The 18,092-nt window shown below is 42.0% G+C and overlaps 1 protein-coding gene across 2 annotated transcripts; it reads right to left on the reverse strand.

The window, feature by feature from the left end:
* Positions 1-2,070: 2,070 nt before the first annotated feature.
* LOC306943613 (uncharacterized protein) lies at positions 2,071-17,160 on the reverse strand. Of its 2 annotated transcripts, none has more exons than XM_079530043.1 (6): positions 17,033-17,160; positions 12,653-12,766; positions 10,962-11,075; positions 7,886-7,978; positions 6,084-7,784; positions 2,071-3,023 (listed from the first exon to the last, which is right to left on the reverse strand). In XM_079530043.1, the coding sequence occupies exons 1-5, from the start codon at positions 17,070-17,072 to the stop codon at positions 6,106-6,108; spliced, it is 2,040 nt and encodes a 679-aa protein (XP_079386169.1). In that variant the 5' UTR covers positions 17,073-17,160; the 3' UTR covers positions 2,071-3,023; positions 6,084-6,105. The 2 variants fall into 2 exon arrangements, with proteins under 2 accessions (XP_079386169.1, XP_079386170.1); XM_079530044.1 differs by lacking the exon at positions 17,033-17,160 and adding an exon at positions 15,321-15,500.
* Between the last annotated feature and the right edge of the window lie 932 nt (positions 17,161-18,092).

The following is an 18,092-nucleotide window of genomic DNA, read 5'->3' on the forward strand; positions in this document are numbered from 1 at the left end:
TTTAGCAGTGTCCATGATGTCACAAACACTGGGCTCACTTCCTTCCTGGACTACAATTCCCATAATGCTTTGGTGCACTGCTCCTTCTTGTGCATAGGAGGAGGGCTGTCTTACTGACACAACGTGTAGTTAAGGAAGTAAGTGAGCCCAGTGTCTGTGACGCATCATTACGGACCAGACTGCAAAAGAACAAGGAGGCGCGGCCTTTGCGCTTAGAGGCAGGCCCACGGCCGTCTTGAGTGACATGCTAACAGCCAGGCAGGCCGGCAGGCAGGCAGGCACTGCTGTTAAGAACATTATACAAGCCATCTGTTTTTAACATAAGAGTTGTTCAGGCATTACTTTGTATTTTAACGCAAGGACCTCATATGAATGACATTACACAAGCGATCAATCTTATCAATCTTTCTGATTATCTGATAAAATAATCTTATAAGATTATCCTGTAGTGTGTGATGCTATCAGATTTTAAAAGATTTTTAAAAAATCTTGTAGTGTATTGTCACCTAAAATGTTTACAGTAACAAAACAGTACATACGTATTGGACTAAATGTTTACAGTAACATAATAAAACAGTAGGCCTACATACCAATTCTGTGTAACTTGGTGGTCTGCATCGCTGCTACAACTCTGCACTTCACACACTTGCCCAAATCTGCCCAAATGTGATGACGTGATGAATACCCCCTAGTTTGACACATCACATGCTACTTCAAGCATTATGAAATTTAGAACATTTTGCCTTATAGGTTGTTAATGGTGGCACCGTGGCCATATGGGTTTGGCCAATGTGGCGATCCCGAAGGTCGCCGGTTTGAGCGCCCTAGCTAAATCATTAGAGCATACCCTGGCTACATCCGTGCAAAATGTGTCACTTTTGACAAATTAGCGCAAAATATCCCCAAGCTCCTCAACTATACCAGGGACTGATAACAGGTAGAGTAGTGGAGCAAGATGGAAAAGGGGCGACCCCCAATAGGGGGAGGGCATAGTGACACGTTCGGTAGGATTTTGGCTTCTTTGGGTGCCATCTTTCTGCCTACATGTAGGCTAGTAGGCTGGCTACTTGGCTGCCAGTCTGTAGTTCGTCAGTTTGCTTGTCAGTGACGCTGGTACACTGTCACTGAAGTACACCATCTTCCATCTCTCTACTGTCATTGACATGTCACAACTCTTCTACTCTATGGCTCTGGATTGACGGTGGTATTATTATTATTCGTGAAAATGTTTGGGTGTTCTGATCTGATAGCCGCCTCCCCTCCCCTCGTGTCAAAACAGTTCTCAATGTTTACATCTTACTTGACGAGACATATCCTTACAGGAGAGGGGGGGAAAACACCACGAGAGTGACGAGTGATCAGTCAAACATGTGTTCTCTCCGCAGTAAATAAATAATCTGTCTGTATGCGATCTGACCATTATTATTTTGATTACACCGTCATGCTCGTTTGAGGACAGGTAGAGAGCAGAGCATACATGTGTTTGGGAATGTTGCTGAAGGTTATGTTATTTTGTCAGCTGACACCCAAATCAAAGAAACCATACAGCGTGTATTTAATGATTTGATATCGCTGACAGTCAACGTACGAGTATAAAAACGGACGAGTATAAAAACGGACAGGGCAGACCCATTACTGTTGTGGATCAAGGTTGTTATTTTGTCATCTGACACCCAAACCATACAGTGTTTATTTAATTTTATATCTACAATGGTATATATGTCTCCACAGTGAGGCTGGATAATATAGCCTAGTAGCCTACTACTATAGCCTACTAGCCTACTGGTAGGCAGAAGAATGGCAAGCAGAATAACCCGTTCTGAGTGAAACTCCTCCCTATGCACTGGCCCTATAGGCTTAGGCTATATCAGCTGTTCTGTGATGCGCACATGCACGCGTGTGCACGTGGCATCATTAAAACCAGTAAAAAAATTCTACCAGTAAAAAAGTGCAGTAGGTGTTATGCATGGAGAGATTTATGCAAACAGTGTGGTTTGGTAGGAGAAGGCGGACAAAGGTGGACGTATAAACAGTTTTGCTACTCTTTCAATTAGTGTAGATAATAATAAAGCTTTATTCATATATCACCGTTACAAAGTGCGTTACAAAAATAATCAATCAAAGTAAACAGCACACAAAACAGTTAAATGTTAAAACAATGCTAAAAGTAATCTAAATATAAGCAAACAAACAAATTACGTACAAAATAGTAAGAAGCTAAGGCAGAAAAAACAATCAGTAAAACACAATCAGGAGAAATTAGGATTAAAAGATAGTCTATAAAAGAGTTTTAAGTAGAGATTTAAAATGTGGAACCGACTCAGTGAGCCTGATTTCCAGGGGCAGTGCATTCCAGAGGGTGCCTCACACCTCACAATGTGGTTCTTTAGGTCAGTGATTCTCAAAGTGTGGTCCTCCCCCAGCTAAATTATATAGCTTCAGAATAATGTAACCACTTTAACCATTATATACTTTGGCTATTCAAAAATAGCAGATATACAAGCTTACAGTGGCCAAATACATTTGGGCGATCCTTGATATGAAATTGCTTTAGGTCATACAGCCGATGAAAATCAAATGACAAACAATTCCTGCAGTAGTCCTACACACAACTGATACTACAACTACAAAACTATTAGAATAATGGAATGTGCTGAATATGTACCAAATGTCTTTCATAAAATGCATTAATATGGCGTGAAAGGAAAGAAAAAAAAATAGAAGATTCACAATGTGTATTCATTTCCAATATAAAATTATTCTGGATGAAATAGTCACAATGCCACACAATGCCTACTATGGAAGCTTTACAAAATGTGGCATTATTATATATAATCATTTTTAACATTTCAGCTACAGGTTAATTATCAAACTGCAAACTCAGATGCTCCAATAAAAAATAAAAACCTCAAACTATATGAGGAGTGTGGTAAAAGGATCACACAGATTCATTCTCCAGGGTGTAAAGAGGACCTGCTAGTTGGACATCAATTATCAGATGACTCAGAGCTTCTTCATGGAGCCTGTGCACAAAGATGATCCAAACATTAAGACAATGAATAATAATAATTCATAAAAGTCTAATAAACGAACAATACAATGCAGTATTGTATTGTATTGTTGGTAACAGCGCTTTAGTTCCAGCATTAGTTACATCTATTAATTTGACCAAACTGGTAGGTGGGTTTCTGAACTGCAGCCCTCATCTGACAGCGAAATTTCCTTTAAGCAATAGAAGGTAGTTAACACTATGATTACCACCACTCCACTCAGGCATCATGTCCTCCTTTTCACTGGAAGGTGAGACAGTTGGGAACAACAGTAGTGGCAAGCAGTGGGAGAAATTAAATTGGCCAAAACATTTGTAAAAGTTGGCCAATTTCAGTAGAAATGGTGAAATGAAAATGGTGTGGTTACCAAAAAAGCATCCAGTTAAATAATATAATTATAATTTGGTCCTTTGGTTATTTTTGTCATTGTATATTTGGACATACATGACATTTCTCCACTCCATTTAACAATCCCATCACTACTCACTAATAATCACACTAAACTAACGTCTTGCCTAGAGAGTCTAAACATAGACTGGGACACAAACTAGTTTCCCAGGAGACCTTTTCTACCTTCTAAGCTATGGCCCGCCCAGTTTTATTTTATTCTCTCAAAACATTTTTGTTGTTGCCTATGACTTTATGTCAATATACTGAGGAGGAAAAAAACGGTTTGCCAAGAAATAAATGTAAATGTGCAAAGTGAACTATTGTGTAGTTACAGCATAGACTGAATGCAACAAAGGCAGCATGCACAAATAGAACAAGAAAGTACTGCCGAAGCAGACAACCCGCAACACTCCAGGTTAGAATAAAGTTCTTACGGTGCAAGGCTCGAATATACAAGTTGAAATTAAGAAAATGCCAGCACTCATTGTATGTCCTTTTGATATGACTTTATTTACCTCTGGCGTTAATAACGAACGCGTTTCAGCCTGTGTGGCCTTTGTCAGCGTTCGTTATCAACGTCAGAGGTAAATAAAGTCATATCAAAAGGACATACAATGAGTGCTGGCATTTTCTTCATTTCAGCATGCACAAATACTCTTCAAACTTTTCAGGCCATGACCCCCCAAAATAATCATATCCCCCCTGACAAGCACTTGTTGAATTGAAGGAGTTGAGGCTTGAGCCATTACGTTTTGTTTCACTCCGTTCCAGATAGTTATGAAACTAGCCGATCTACAAGCTAGATCAGCCATTTTCTACTTTCTTATATTGTTTGACCATTTTTACACACCTTTTTTGCATTGGATGTAGGGTTGGGTCAATCGCGATTTGGATGAGTCTATCGCCGATTATTTTTATTAGGCGATTTTCAGGGCGATTTTATTTTATTTTTTGCAAAATAATACTCAATCTTATCGAAAATTCAACTCTTCAGACGTAGCCTGTACAAGCGTGAGCAAAATGCGAATTAATTTGGGCCAGCAGCCGCCGGTAGAAAGCCCTCCTCCCCTTGTAATGGTATGCTCCTGCCCAAGTAGCAGCCCGAGTCCCCGGCCGCAGCAGCATCCAGGCATCGGGGTCTGACGCTCCGACCGTCTGGGCGGGGAGGAGACGTTACTGTGGAGCAGGCTACATGTTGTTGTGTTTTGTTTACACTGTCACTCCAGTCCAGGCCCAGTTAAATAATATACAGTCACACTGATGTCTCGTGTCTCATCACCCGACGTGCTTCAATGCATGGCCGTGAAGTCGGGGGGGGGAAATAAAAAAATAAAGAAAAGGAAAAGGAGCGAGTGAGAAAGAGTTAGCATTGCAACATGCTATGCTAACACTACCAGCCATGGTGGTGATGATAGCTTAGCTTAGCATGCTGCTCGTCTGTTCAACTTCACTTCATCTCAACTTTTAATTTATTTCTTCATTTGTTACCCTGACACCCGCGCTGCAAAAAACAGACGGATCTACAAGCTCTCAACGCGTCGCAAACGGCGCTGCAAAAACAGGCAGGACGCGACGCCTTGAGAGCTTGTGTTGTGGATCAGCAGCCCATGCTACTGCGGGAGTGCGGGCTGCTGCCCCCATGATGGGGGCCGGCACTCCGAGCCCCCGACGGTGCGGGGAGGCAAAGACTTCTCCGGGGAGGAGGAGAAGTTACTAGAGAAGTTACTAGGGCAGGCTACATGTTGCTGCGGCTAGCAACACTGTCACCAGACATGGTGGATTGGTGGCTGTGATGTTAGCTTGCAGCTGCTTGTCCGTTCAAACTTCACTTCATCTCCAGTTCTCCACCTGTAACTTATTTCTTATTTTGTTACCCTGGGTGGCTGCGCTGCAAAAATAGACAGATCTACAAGCTCTCAACGCGTAGCGAACGGCGCTGCAAAAATAGGCAGGACGCGGCGCCTTGAGAGCTTGTAGATCAGGCTTTTTTGCGACCCGCAGTGAGCTGTTCTCACTTTACTTATATGACACGAATATATCGTCCATCGGCGATTTTTGGACAGGCGATGGGCGATTGAAAATAATTGGCATATCGCCCAACCTTAATTGGATGTGTATACACGTCTTTTCTAGGCCCCCCATGGGAAGCCTTGGACATGCACGTCTTACGTCCTTTTTTATATCAAACAGGATCGCTGTAATTATACATTTTCTTTGCATTCTTGACTTTAACACTCCTTGACCATGGTTTTGATCATAATGCCAATGTTCTGTGATCATTTCTGACTTTACCATGCATCTCGTTTGGAAAATAAACGCTTCTAGAGAGTTTAGATGTGACAGGGTGACATAATAATGGAAGATTATGTCTCCCAGTTTTGGGGGGTAATGGAAGGCAGGGCTTTTCAGAGTAAAATCTGCCCAATCTGCTTGGCACTATAGCGCAAAAAGTGTTAATATAATAATATTAGAGGAAGTAAAAGGGTCTTTAAAGTCCTTAAATTGTGACTTTACTGTTATCTGGGGACCTCCCCAGAAAATAATGCAGACCCACAGGTTGAGAACCACTGTTTCTAGAGTCTAGAGTGGAACTATTAGCAGCTTGGATCTGAGAGAAATAAAGAAACAGACAATGCAACTTACTGAGGTCCTGATGTGATGGGCTTCAGGTTCCTCCTGTCAGGCTGCTCTCTCCATTATGGATGCGCATCCGATGTAGTTTCAGGTGTTCAGACCTATTAAAACACTTCCCACATGTTTCACAACTGAAATGTTTCTCTCCAGCATGGATGCGCTGATGTTTTGCAAGGTTTCCAGAGATGGTAAAACACTTCCCACATATTTCACAACTGAAAGGTTTCTCTCCAGTATGGATGCGCCGATGTAGTTTCAGGTGTTCAGACCTATTAAAACACTTCCCACATGTTTCACAACTGAAAGGTTTCTCTCCAGTATGGATGCGCTGATGTTGTGCAAGGTGTCCAGAGACAGTAAAACACTTCCCACATGTTTCACAACTGAAAGGTTTCTCTCCAGTATGGATGCGCCGATGCATTTTCACGCCTTCATACTGAGTAAAACCCTTCCCACATATATCACAGCTGAATGGTTTCTCTCCAGTATGGCAGCGCCGATGTGTTTTCAGGTTTGCATATTGAGTAAAACCATTCCCACATATTTCACAACTGAAAGGTTTCTCTTCAGTATGGATGCGCTGATGCGTTTTTAAGTTTGAGGACTGACTAAAACACTTTCCACATTTTTCACAGCTGAAAGGCTTCTCTCCAGTATGGATGCGCTGATGCATTTTTAATTTTCCGTTCTCAATAAAACACTTCCCACACATTTCACAACGAAAAGGTTTCTCTTGAGAATGGATGCGCTCATGCATTTTTAATGATATAGGCAAAGTGAAGCTTTTCCCACATGTATTACAACCGAAAAGGTTTTCTCCAGTATGGATGCGCTTATGAGTTTGTAAGCTTCTATACTGAGAAAAAGACTTTCCACATACTTCACAACTGAAGAACTTCACTCCAGTGTGAGTCATCTTGTGTATATCGAGGCCTGTGTTTTGAGTGAATCTTTTCCCACACTGATCACAGGCGTAAGGCTTCTCTCCAGTGTGAATTCTCCTGTGTACGGTGAGGTGACTCATTACATTAAAGCTTTTCCCACATGTGTCACAAGAGTAAGGCTTCTCTCCAGTATGAATCCTCATGTGGGGATTAAGGGCAGATGATTGAGTGAAGGATTTCCCACATATTGCACAGCTGTATGGTTTCTCTCGAGTGTGGATTATCTTGTGTACATTGAGTTGAGACATTTGATTGAAGCTTTTCCCACACTGATCACAGCTGAATGGCTTCTCTCCGGTATGGATGAGCTTATGAGTTCTTAATGTTGTATAGCGACTAAAACGCTTCTCTCCAGTGTGAATTCTCTCGTGGTTTTTGAGGGTAGACTTGCGACTGAAGCTTGTCCCACACTCGCCACAGCAGTAAGGCTTCTCTCCAGTGTGAATTCGCTGGTGTATTTTGAGAAGAGATGTGGAGTTGAACCTTTTCCCACACTGGCCACAGCAGTAAGGCTTCTCTCCAGTATGAATTCTCCTGTGTACGGTGAGGTGACTCATTACATTAAAGCTTTTCCCACATGTGTCACACGAGTAAGGCTTCTCTCCAGTATGAATTCTCTTGTGTACTGTGAGAGAATACATGCGGTCGAACTTCCTCCCACACTGGTCGCAGCAGTAAGGCTTCTTTCCTGTGTGAATTCTCTGGTGTACTTTGAGATGAGAAGTGAAGGTTTTTCCATGTTGATTACAGCAGCGTTTTTGTTTAACTGAGGATGGGACAGAAAACATAAGATATGGGCAGGGATAAGAACTGAGGACAATGCAGGACAGGAATAAAAGTAAGAAACAAAGAGTACATGAAACTCACTGAGGTCCTGGTGATCTCCAGGTTCCTTATGTTTAATAGAAACAGGCCTGGCTGGATCTGTAGAGTTCACCTTCACCTGCAGTCTGAACTCAGCTTGAATGAAGGAATTAGAATCAAATTAATTAAGGATGAATTAACAATAACAGACAGTAAGGGAGGAATAGACGTGGCCCATTCACTTGGTAGGCCTTAAGGCAGGGGTGCCCAAAAGGTAGATCGTGATCTACCAGTAGATCACAAAGGCTGTGCAGGTAGACCACATGACATGGCCCTAAAAATATATATATAATTTAAATATATGGAAAAAAACATCAATGCAATACTTTGTTTTCAAGAATGTTGCGCACAAATGTCAGTAGCATTACAAAGTTATATACAAAAAAAACTATCAATTCCATTTTCCCCCTCAATTTCCCATTCCAAGTGTGTTGGTCTTCTATGTAATGCCAGCGCTGCTATTCCAAAGCCCCCTCAGGTACATTGTTAAACTAGTTTCAGCAATGGAATCATCATTCTTTTCGTGGGTATATCTCGTCATTTTGAAAGTAGCTCTCAAGTCAAAAAAGTGTGGGCACCCCTGCCTTTTTGGTTTCCTACCGTGGGGCTCTAGATTTCGTTTGCTACATTAAAAAAAATCTATTGGTATTAAAGGGTAAGACCACTTTTAGAGATTTGGGATGTGTAGTTGCCATGATGCAACTCCAAATGTGGACAAGAAATCAAAATGAATTGCAGTGTTTAGAAATTGATAATTCAAAATATGCTTCTCATTGACTTACATTGTACGCTGAAACAGCTATCAAAGTCACTCTTGTACGTAAACAAACAAAGTTGATTCAGACCATATAGAGCATCACCAAAACTCATGCCGTTTTTATTTTATTTTTATAAAACATGTTAACTTCCTGTTGTGAAGTAGTAGTAGTAGTAGTAGTATGTACAGTAGTAGGTATTGTAAGTGATTTTCTTTGGTTAAATTAAGTGTTTAAAAGCTCTATATTATGATAGTACACATTGCTAAAGAGTGTTTGTTCAGTAACATGAGTCTCCATGTCAGGGCCGGCGCCACAGGGGCACTAGAGGGGGCTAAGCCCCCTCAACCCGACCTCCTTGCCCCCACATATGAAACTGCTATTGACTTTCTTGAGGTGATAATGGCTAATGGATAATGGCTGTGAGCCATTATCCATTAGCCTAACAATTAATACTAATGAAGTGTGCTAGGCACACTATTTCATAAGTAGGCTATTCAAACTGGTGTCTACTGTCTACAACTGCAATTCAAGGTAACATTCTGTCTTGCATTGAAGATGAGACCACAACCCCAGATTTAACAACACAATAGCTGTATGAAATAAAAATAGCACTTAGTTTGCCCCCTCGACATTTTCGACTGCCCCCTTAGTCATTTCATCCTGGAGCGGCCCTGCTCCATGTCTCTCCAGCTTTTTATTAAACAGAAAATGCATTTTCAGAAACTGAAACTTGGATACCAATTAGCTCTTCGCTAAGTCCCACCCAAGCCCGCTGTTGGCCAATACCACGTTAGCGACGGTTACTAAGGTAGGATACTGGTCACGCTTGCAATGCTGGTCAAAATGTTTAAGCAGTGTCAATAAATATATTTGCTGTACAGCATGTGTGGACCTCAGAAAGAGGGTTTGTTTTCTTACCTTGTTATGAGCAAACTAGTCCGTTCCATGAATTATTTCGCTCCGTTGTGCAGTTTAATAGTACATATTAGAAATAAAAATAGGCTCTCATTGACTTCCATTGTAACGGGGGAACAGCTCTCAAAGTCACTCTTTTAGAACACTAAGCTGATTCAGGAAAACTCATGCGGTTTTATTTTTAATAAAAAATGTCAACGTTGACTTGTTTTTGTTTTGACTTCAGTGTTGCCACATTGTGTGAGAGAAATAAGCCAACCCACCTCCAAAAACAAGCCAACTCTTAAAGCCAAATCAAGAAAAACAAGCCAAAACAAACACAATAATATGACCATATATAATCATAATAAAAAGATTGTATGCATTTATCATTATAAATACTATGTAGGCCTATGTCTATGATAATTCATGTTTTGGTAATGTATTACATACACTAATTATTAGGCTTAAGCCAAAAGTAGCGGGAAATAAGCAGACCTGGCAACCCTGACAAGTTTGTGTGGAAAGAAGTTCCGGTTTGCCTTCAAAACGATCTGATTGGTCTGTACACCCACTTCTGAAGTAGCCTCGGCCTCAGCCTTCCATCCAGGCCGTTGGATGTAAACAAATGTATTTGATCTCGTCCACTTGTCGCAAACACCATACACAATTTTGGACGCGTTTGAGGGAGACACTTTAGGAGAAATGTCTGGGACTGCAGCTGGGTGCATCTCAAACAGCATGGCGACTTGTTTACAAACGAGAGTTGGGAACACCAGAACCGCTTCACTGTATATCTCCAACCAAAATAGTTACTTTATAAATCTATCAAAAGACGAAAATAAAACGGCATGAGTTTTCCTGATGTCATAAACTGTCAGAATCAGCTTTTGTTGTGTTCGCTTATGTGCTAACTGACTGACTTTGAGAGCTGTTTCCCCGTTACAATGGAAGTCTATGAGAGCCATGTATTTGACCAGCATGCAAGCGTGACCAGTATCCTACCTTAGTAACCGTCGCTAACGTGGTATTGGCCGACAACGGGCTTGGGTGGGACTTAGCGAAGAGTGAATTGTATCCAATCAGGATAGAGAACGCAGTCTGGATACAGATTAAACAAGTGGAGCAGACAAAATTGTTACTGGAACACTATCAAAATTAAGCTCTTAAATGGCTACTCTCTCCTGATTGCCACAGAGTAGACAGTCAAGTAGAAGAAAAGGGGGGAGCGGGGGCGATTGACAGCTGTGGCGGCCAATCGACGGGTCAACTCAGGTTTTAGTCATTACCCGAGGTCCGAGACATACGAGAGCCGCTCCGAACATACCCACTTCACTTCTTGTGATTGGAATGGTTACAGTAACATAATAAAATAGTACATTCCTACTAATCTAAATTTTACAGTAACATAATAAAACAGTACATACGTATTCTGTGTAACTTGATCATTGGTTTCAACATGGTGGTCTGCATCGCTGCTACAACTTTGTTGTTCACACTGATGGTAGACCGCCTGGACGTCTTTGTAAATTGAATTGAATCTAAAAAGAAGAAAAAAAGTTAATATAACTTAAAGGGTAAGACCACTTTTGTAGAGGTTTGGGTTGTGTAGTTACCTTGCCATGATGTAACTCCAAATGTGGACAAGAAATCAAAAATAATTTCTCCAGTGATTAGAAATTGATAATTCAAAATATGCTCCTCATTGACTTACATTGTACGCTGAAACAGCTCTCAAAGTCACTCTTTTAGTACGTAAACAAACACAAACAAAGTTGTTTCAGACAATATAGAGCAACACCAAAACTCATGTGGTTTTATTTCTTCATAAAAATGGTAACTTCCTGTTGATTTTACTATATGAAGATCTGGATCCGGATCCATGGATCCAGTCCGGGTTTTCTTCTGAATAAAAATGGACAAATCAACAGGAAGTTAACATTTTTATGAAGAAATAAAACCACATGAGTTTTGGTGTTGCTCTATATTGTATGAAACAACTTTGTTTGTGTTTGTTTACGTACTAAAAGAGTGACTTTGAGAGCTGTTTCAGCGTACAATGTAAGTCAATGAGGAGCATATTTTGAATTATCAATTTCTAATCACTGGAGAAATTATTTTTGATTTCTTGTCCACATTTGGAGTTACATCATGGCAAGGTAACTACACAACCCAAACCTCTACAAAAGTGGTCTTACCCTTTAAAAGGAAACAGCCTCATCTGTCATTCCAATCAAAAACAATGTGACGCCAACCAGAGCACTTTTTCCTAAACCGGGTCACACGTGCTAGTTTGGACCAAATACTGACTTGGATAATGAAGTCAAAGATGTTGGCTGCTATGTTATTTGTGTCCAAAATGACCACTGATACCCCACACTTCATAGTGCTGCCAAACATTACCCACAGATAAATATTTGCATTGCGAGGCATTGTGAGCTTTAGAGCTGCTATTTCCACAAATGTTCCTCTTTCTATAACAAAAAAAAAAACATTGCATGGATACACCTGGGACGTATCCTCAGTGATGTATCCCAGGGTCATCGGGGTTTCGGGTCTCTCGAACATCATACCCCTCACTCAGGCGACCCAGCCGGGGTGATCAAGTCCCGACTTATGTCCCAGTAGCTACCCTCAATCAGTCCCACTAGGGCAAAACCAGGGCCACACAATCCATTGGAACTACTCCAGAACAACTCTGCCAGGGCTGGGAGGTACGCTTCTGGTGCATGGAAGGACTAGGCTCTGTGGGTTGACTCCCGTCCGGGCCCCTCCTACGTCTCACCAGGTCCACTCCTGTTCTCACCAGGCCCAGGACCTGTGCGTTGCACTAGAGTTCCAGCACCAGACACTTCATTCAGGAGTGGCAATGGTTCCGCAGACTCCACCCGAGTGAGAAGGTGGTGCTGCGAGCTCTGCGAGCTCTCGATTGGCCGCTGTGGCGGCCAATCGACGGGTCAACTCAGGTTTTAGTCATTACCCGAGGTCCGAGACATACGAGAGCCGCTCCGAACATACCCACTTCACTTCTTGTGATTGGAATGGTTACAGTAACATAATAAAATAGTACATTCCTACTAATCTAAATTTTACAGTAACATAATAAAACAGTACATACGTATTCTGTGTAACTTGATCATTGGTTTCAACATGGTGGTCTGCATCGCTGCTACAACTTTGTTGTTCACACTGATGGTAGACCGCCTGGACGTCTTTGTAAATTGAATTGAATCTAAAAAGAAGAAAAAAAGTTAATATAACTTAAAGGGTAAGACCACTTTTGTAGAGGTTTGGGTTGTGTAGTTACCTTGCCATGATGTAACTCCAAATGTGGACAAGAAATCAAAAATAATTTCTCCAGTGATTAGAAATTGATAATTCAAAATATGCTCCTCATTGACTTACATTGTACGCTGAAACAGCTCTCAAAGTCACTCTTTTAGTACGTAAACAAACACAAACAAAGTTGTTTCAGACAATATAGAGCAACACCAAAACTCATGTGGTTTTATTTCTTCATAAAAATGGTAACTTCCTGTTGATTTTACTATATGAAGATCTGGATCCGGATCCATGGATCCAGTCCGGGTTTTCTTCTGAATAAAAATGGACAAATCAACAGGAAGTTAACATTTTTATGAAGAAATAAAACCACATGAGTTTTGGTGTTGCTCTATATTGTATGAAACAACTTTGTTTGTGTTTGTTTACGTACTAAAAGAGTGACTTTGAGAGCTGTTTCAGCGTACAATGTAAGTCAATGAGGAGCATATTTTGAATTATCAATTTCTAATCACTGGAGAAATTATTTTTGATTTCTTGTCCACATTTGGAGTTACATCATGGCAAGGTAACTACACAACCCAAACCTCTACAAAAGTGGTCTTACCCTTTAAAAGGAAACAGCCTCATCTGTCATTCCAATCAAAAACAATGTGACGCCAACCAGAGCACTTTTTCCTAAACCGGGTCACACGTGCTAGTTTGGACCAAATACTGACTTGGATAATGAAGTCAAAGATGTTGGCTGCTATGTTATTTGTGTCCAAAATGACCACTGATACCCCACACTTCATAGTGCTGCCAAACATTACCCACAGATAAATATTTGCATTGCGAGGCATTGTGAGCTTTAGAGCTGCTATTTCCACAAATGTTCCTCTTTCTATAACAAAAAAAAAAACATTGCATGGATACACCTGGGACGTATCCTCAGTGATGTATCCCAGGGTCATCGGGGTTTCGGGTCTCTCGAACATCATACCCCTCACTCAGGCGACCCAGCCGGGGTGATCAAGTCCCGACTTATGTCCCAGTAGCTACCCTCAATCAGTCCCACTAGGGCAAAACCAGGGCCACACAATCCATTGGAACTACTCCAGAACAACTCTGCCAGGGCTGGGAGGTACGCTTCTGGTGCATGGAAGGACTAGGCTCTGTGGGTTGACTCCCGTCCGGGCCCCTCCTACGTCTCACCAGGTCCACTCCTGTTCTCACCAGGCCCAGGACCTGTGCGTTGCACTAGAGTTCCAGCACCAGACACTTCATTCAGGAGTGGCAATGGTTCCGCAGACTCCACCCGAGTGAGAAGGTGGTGCTGCGAGCTCTGCTTGCTGCTTGAATGGCCCTCCTAAAGGCCTCACCGTGGGTTTGTTGGGCTTCATCCTCACGGATGACACAGGCTGGGGCGCTAACGGGCGCTCACCCGGGTGCCGTCTACATTCCGGCTGATGTGATAAACAAATTTGCACAAGCATGTCCACATGTGAAGTCAAGAGCACCCTGATAGTGCTAGAGTCTAGCAGCTAGACTAAACTTAATAAAACATAACAAAATGTGGAACGCCCTACCAACAGTCATTAAGACATGCAAATCCCTTGACTCCTTCAAAACCGCCCTCAAAGGGCACCTACGGACGGCTGCAACACAGGCTGTGCAGGTAGACCACATGACATGCCCCTAAAATATATAATTTAAATAAATAAACTATTTTTGGCATCTGCCACTTGAATTAAGGTGACTTCATTGGATTGACATAAAAAGGACAGCTCAAACCCACAATGCAATATTTGTCAAAAATGTTTTGCACAAACGTCAGTAGTACAAAGAAATGTGCATTTTTCTAATACGTGACTACTTTCAGCAATGAGATAATATATATTTTTGGTGGGTAGATCTGGTTGAGCTGGTCATTTTGAAAGTAGCTCTCAAGTCTAAAAAGGGTGGGCACCCCTGATATACACTAAATGAAATGGTGCCCAGGCTACAGTTAACAGTTGTTGTAAACAATCTTATGATATTTAGTCACCTAAAACTAGACTAACACTAAAACATCCCAGGTGACTAAATGTGACTAAAACTGAATCCAAAGACTATGACTAAACTAAAATAGAAATTTGCTGCCAAAAACAGCACTGTTCTGCAGCCAGCGTTGTTGTAGTTTAGCTAAATGCTAATACGCTAACAGACACCGTCTTGCAGCTTGCTTATTATTATAGCCATGCCAACTTGTCAAGTTGTCAAACCACTCGTCTGATAATGAACAGAAACGTGAATGTTAATGACTAGTCACTACACCTACACGTTAATTAAAAATGTGCATTCTTTAAGATAACATTAACATTAGGGCTCGGCTAGTTAGGCTATCATATGCCACAATGGTCCCTATTACGCAGCCCAGACGAACACCGCTAATTCATATCTGTTAATCAGTAATTTAATCAAGCTGACGCTGTTAATAAAAGTTGCCTATCAGCGTGTAAACGTAGGCTATATTTTGCACTTACTGAACACTTAAACTGCTGCTCCGACCGCGGCGACCGCTGCTGTGTGTGTGTCTGTGAGTGTGTGTGTGCACTGAGTGAGCTGAGCCTATACTTGAGTAGTAGATACAAATAAGAAATCCGACTGTTTGTTTCTTGTGCTATAAAAAACCACTTGTAGTTTAGGTTTGAACAACCACTTTATTGACAACCACTGTAGCTTACGGCACGGGGTACCTGTTCGTGTGGATCACAGTCAGCTAAACACATACACATAAACTCAGTCAGCTCTCGTTCCAGTAGTCTCGCGGGACTACTGCAGCTACGGCAACACTGACTGACCAAAACAGTTTGGGAACACAACTGTCTACATCCCCCTTTTCAAGCAATGCTCATCAACCAACCATTGACAGAGTCCAAAGCCAAAAGGTACTGCATATAGAAAATAAAAAACGTAGCATGTGAAAACACTTATTGCAAGATATTTTCAAATGTCCTTCCCTTCTTCCCTTCTTTTTTTTTTTTAACAATGCAAGTGAACAAATCACATCTCCATCACAAACCCATGTATGCATACATCCTAATCAAGGTACTTCCTATTTGGTTTAGGGACCCTACCAAATCTAGTGCGGTACACAGGAGTGGATGGCTGAACTGGGCTATGGTCCTTTGTCTCTAGTCTGTACACTCCTGTGGCACACCGTCGGGAGTCTTCCCGGCACTAGTTTGTGCTTGGCATTGTCCTGGCAGTGAGCAGTGAGTGTTATCCGGCTCTTCAGTCATTTGTGTTCCGTCCATCTGTTGAATGGGAGTGCGTTGTGGCATTTCCGGGTCCTTTGCGACGACAGGGTCTGTAGGTCGTGTAGGTCGTGGCTCCATCACTGGCAGAACGTGACGTCTGTTGCGTCTGTATTCTCTCCCTTCAGACTCCACCACGTATGAACGTGGCTCAACACAAAGTCTCTGTACAATGCCTAATTTGTCATGGCCTTTTTGTGTTTGTAGTCGTACCACTTGATTTTGTGACAGGGGAGCTAGAGGTTTGCTGGACCTGTCATAGCAGCGCTTCTGAGCCTTGCGCTTCCTTGTGAGCTGGGCTTGTATGTCGGCCGACGCTTTCGCTGCTGGAGTCAGTAACTGTTTGCAGATTGGCAGGATCGTTCAAGTCCGTCTGGAGAACAGTCTTTGCGCAGGGGAGCCCAAGATCTCGTCCCTGGGCATGTTTCGAATGTGTAGCAAGTTGAGGTAGAAGTCTGTTCCGTCTCTCTTTGTCGTCTCCAGGAGTTTCTTTGCACTCCTCACGGCCCTCTCACCAAGGCCGTTAGACTGAGGGTACTCGGGACTGCTTGTCACATGTGCAAAGTCCCAAGATCTGGCAAAGTCACGAAACATCTGACTGGTGTACTGGGTGCCACCATCCGAGTACAACTTCTGTGGTGATCCGTGAACTGAGAAGTGACGTTTCAGCTTGTTGATCACGCTCAGGGACGTTATGTTGCTGAGTTGGTCAATTTCAAACCAGCCCGAGTAAGAGTCCATTTACTTTAGTCTTTTCTCTCACCCTCGCAGGCCCATGCAGGGCTGACAAAGTCAGTAGTAAACCGCACTGTTTACTGACTTTACTCAAATGAGTGCAATTAGAAAATGTAATGAGATAGAACAGTGCATACTATAGACTAAATGTTCACAGTAAACATAAATAATCCACTTAATCCAATAAAAACAAAAATAATTACCTATTCTGGACTGTACTGTTTTCAACACGGTGGTCTGCATCGCTGCTACAACTGTTCTTCACACACTGATGGAATTATAATTAAAGCCACTATCCAGACTACTATAGACTATAGAGACCTTCTCCTCAATCTCCTGGAAGGTTGGGACCATGGGAAAGGCCCATTTTTAAGGATGACTGAGATGTGCTGTTGCATGGTGGGAGATCAGATAATCCTTTCGACAATAGGTTGCAGCACACCTGATGACCTGTAGGCTACATTTTTGACTTAAATCATGGGCTGAAAAGCTATACAGTAGCTTTTATTCAGCCCACAAAAAAGAAAAATAGAATAAAAATACAAAATAAAATAAACAATGATACCTGCACAGATTCATAAAGTGCAGATGACTTGAGTACAGTCCATAAAACATTGTTTTAGTGTTGTTTTCAGTCCTATTGCATACATTTCCGTGTTATTTGTGGTGTAGAGGTACCTAGCTGTTAACAGTTGCCTCATTTTCCAAGTCTTGATTAAGAAGACATTTTGTGTTTCTTACTGCATCTGTTTATGTGTAGTATATACAGTTTAGGGGCCGGCAGCAGCCTGGGTAAATATGAGCATAAAGATAGTAACTAAACACCCATTCTATAAGTAGAACCACATGTCATGCTCTGTGCTCTGATATTGTGTGTGTGACTGTGTGTGCTGACTCTGCAGGGCATGGGCGCCTATGCTCCTCCAAAACTAACTCCCAAACAATTCCCCTTGCATGGCCAGAGCCCAGACGTGTCATTCATTTGGAATAATCGTTTTGTACCCACTACCAACCATGTTTTATTCCAACTTGTAGTGCGACTGGCAAGACTAGATTATTTTATTAGGTATTCATGTGGGGGAAAAAAATTAAGGGCTGCCAGCCGGAAACCACAACCTGAAAACCACTTAATTGTGTAGCCTTGTCTGGATCACTCTGGTCAATTTGGAATAAATAATCACACCCGTGTGAAGTAAGTGGTGCAACTCTGTGTGGGGGTCCCCGGAACTTCCAGACCCACAGGAACGCGGCCAGGGTGCCGGC

This window comes from Electrona antarctica (assembly GCF_951216825.1).
Source record: "Electrona antarctica genome assembly, chromosome: 19".
Lineage (NCBI taxonomy): Eukaryota > Metazoa > Chordata > Actinopteri > Myctophiformes > Myctophidae > Electrona > Electrona antarctica.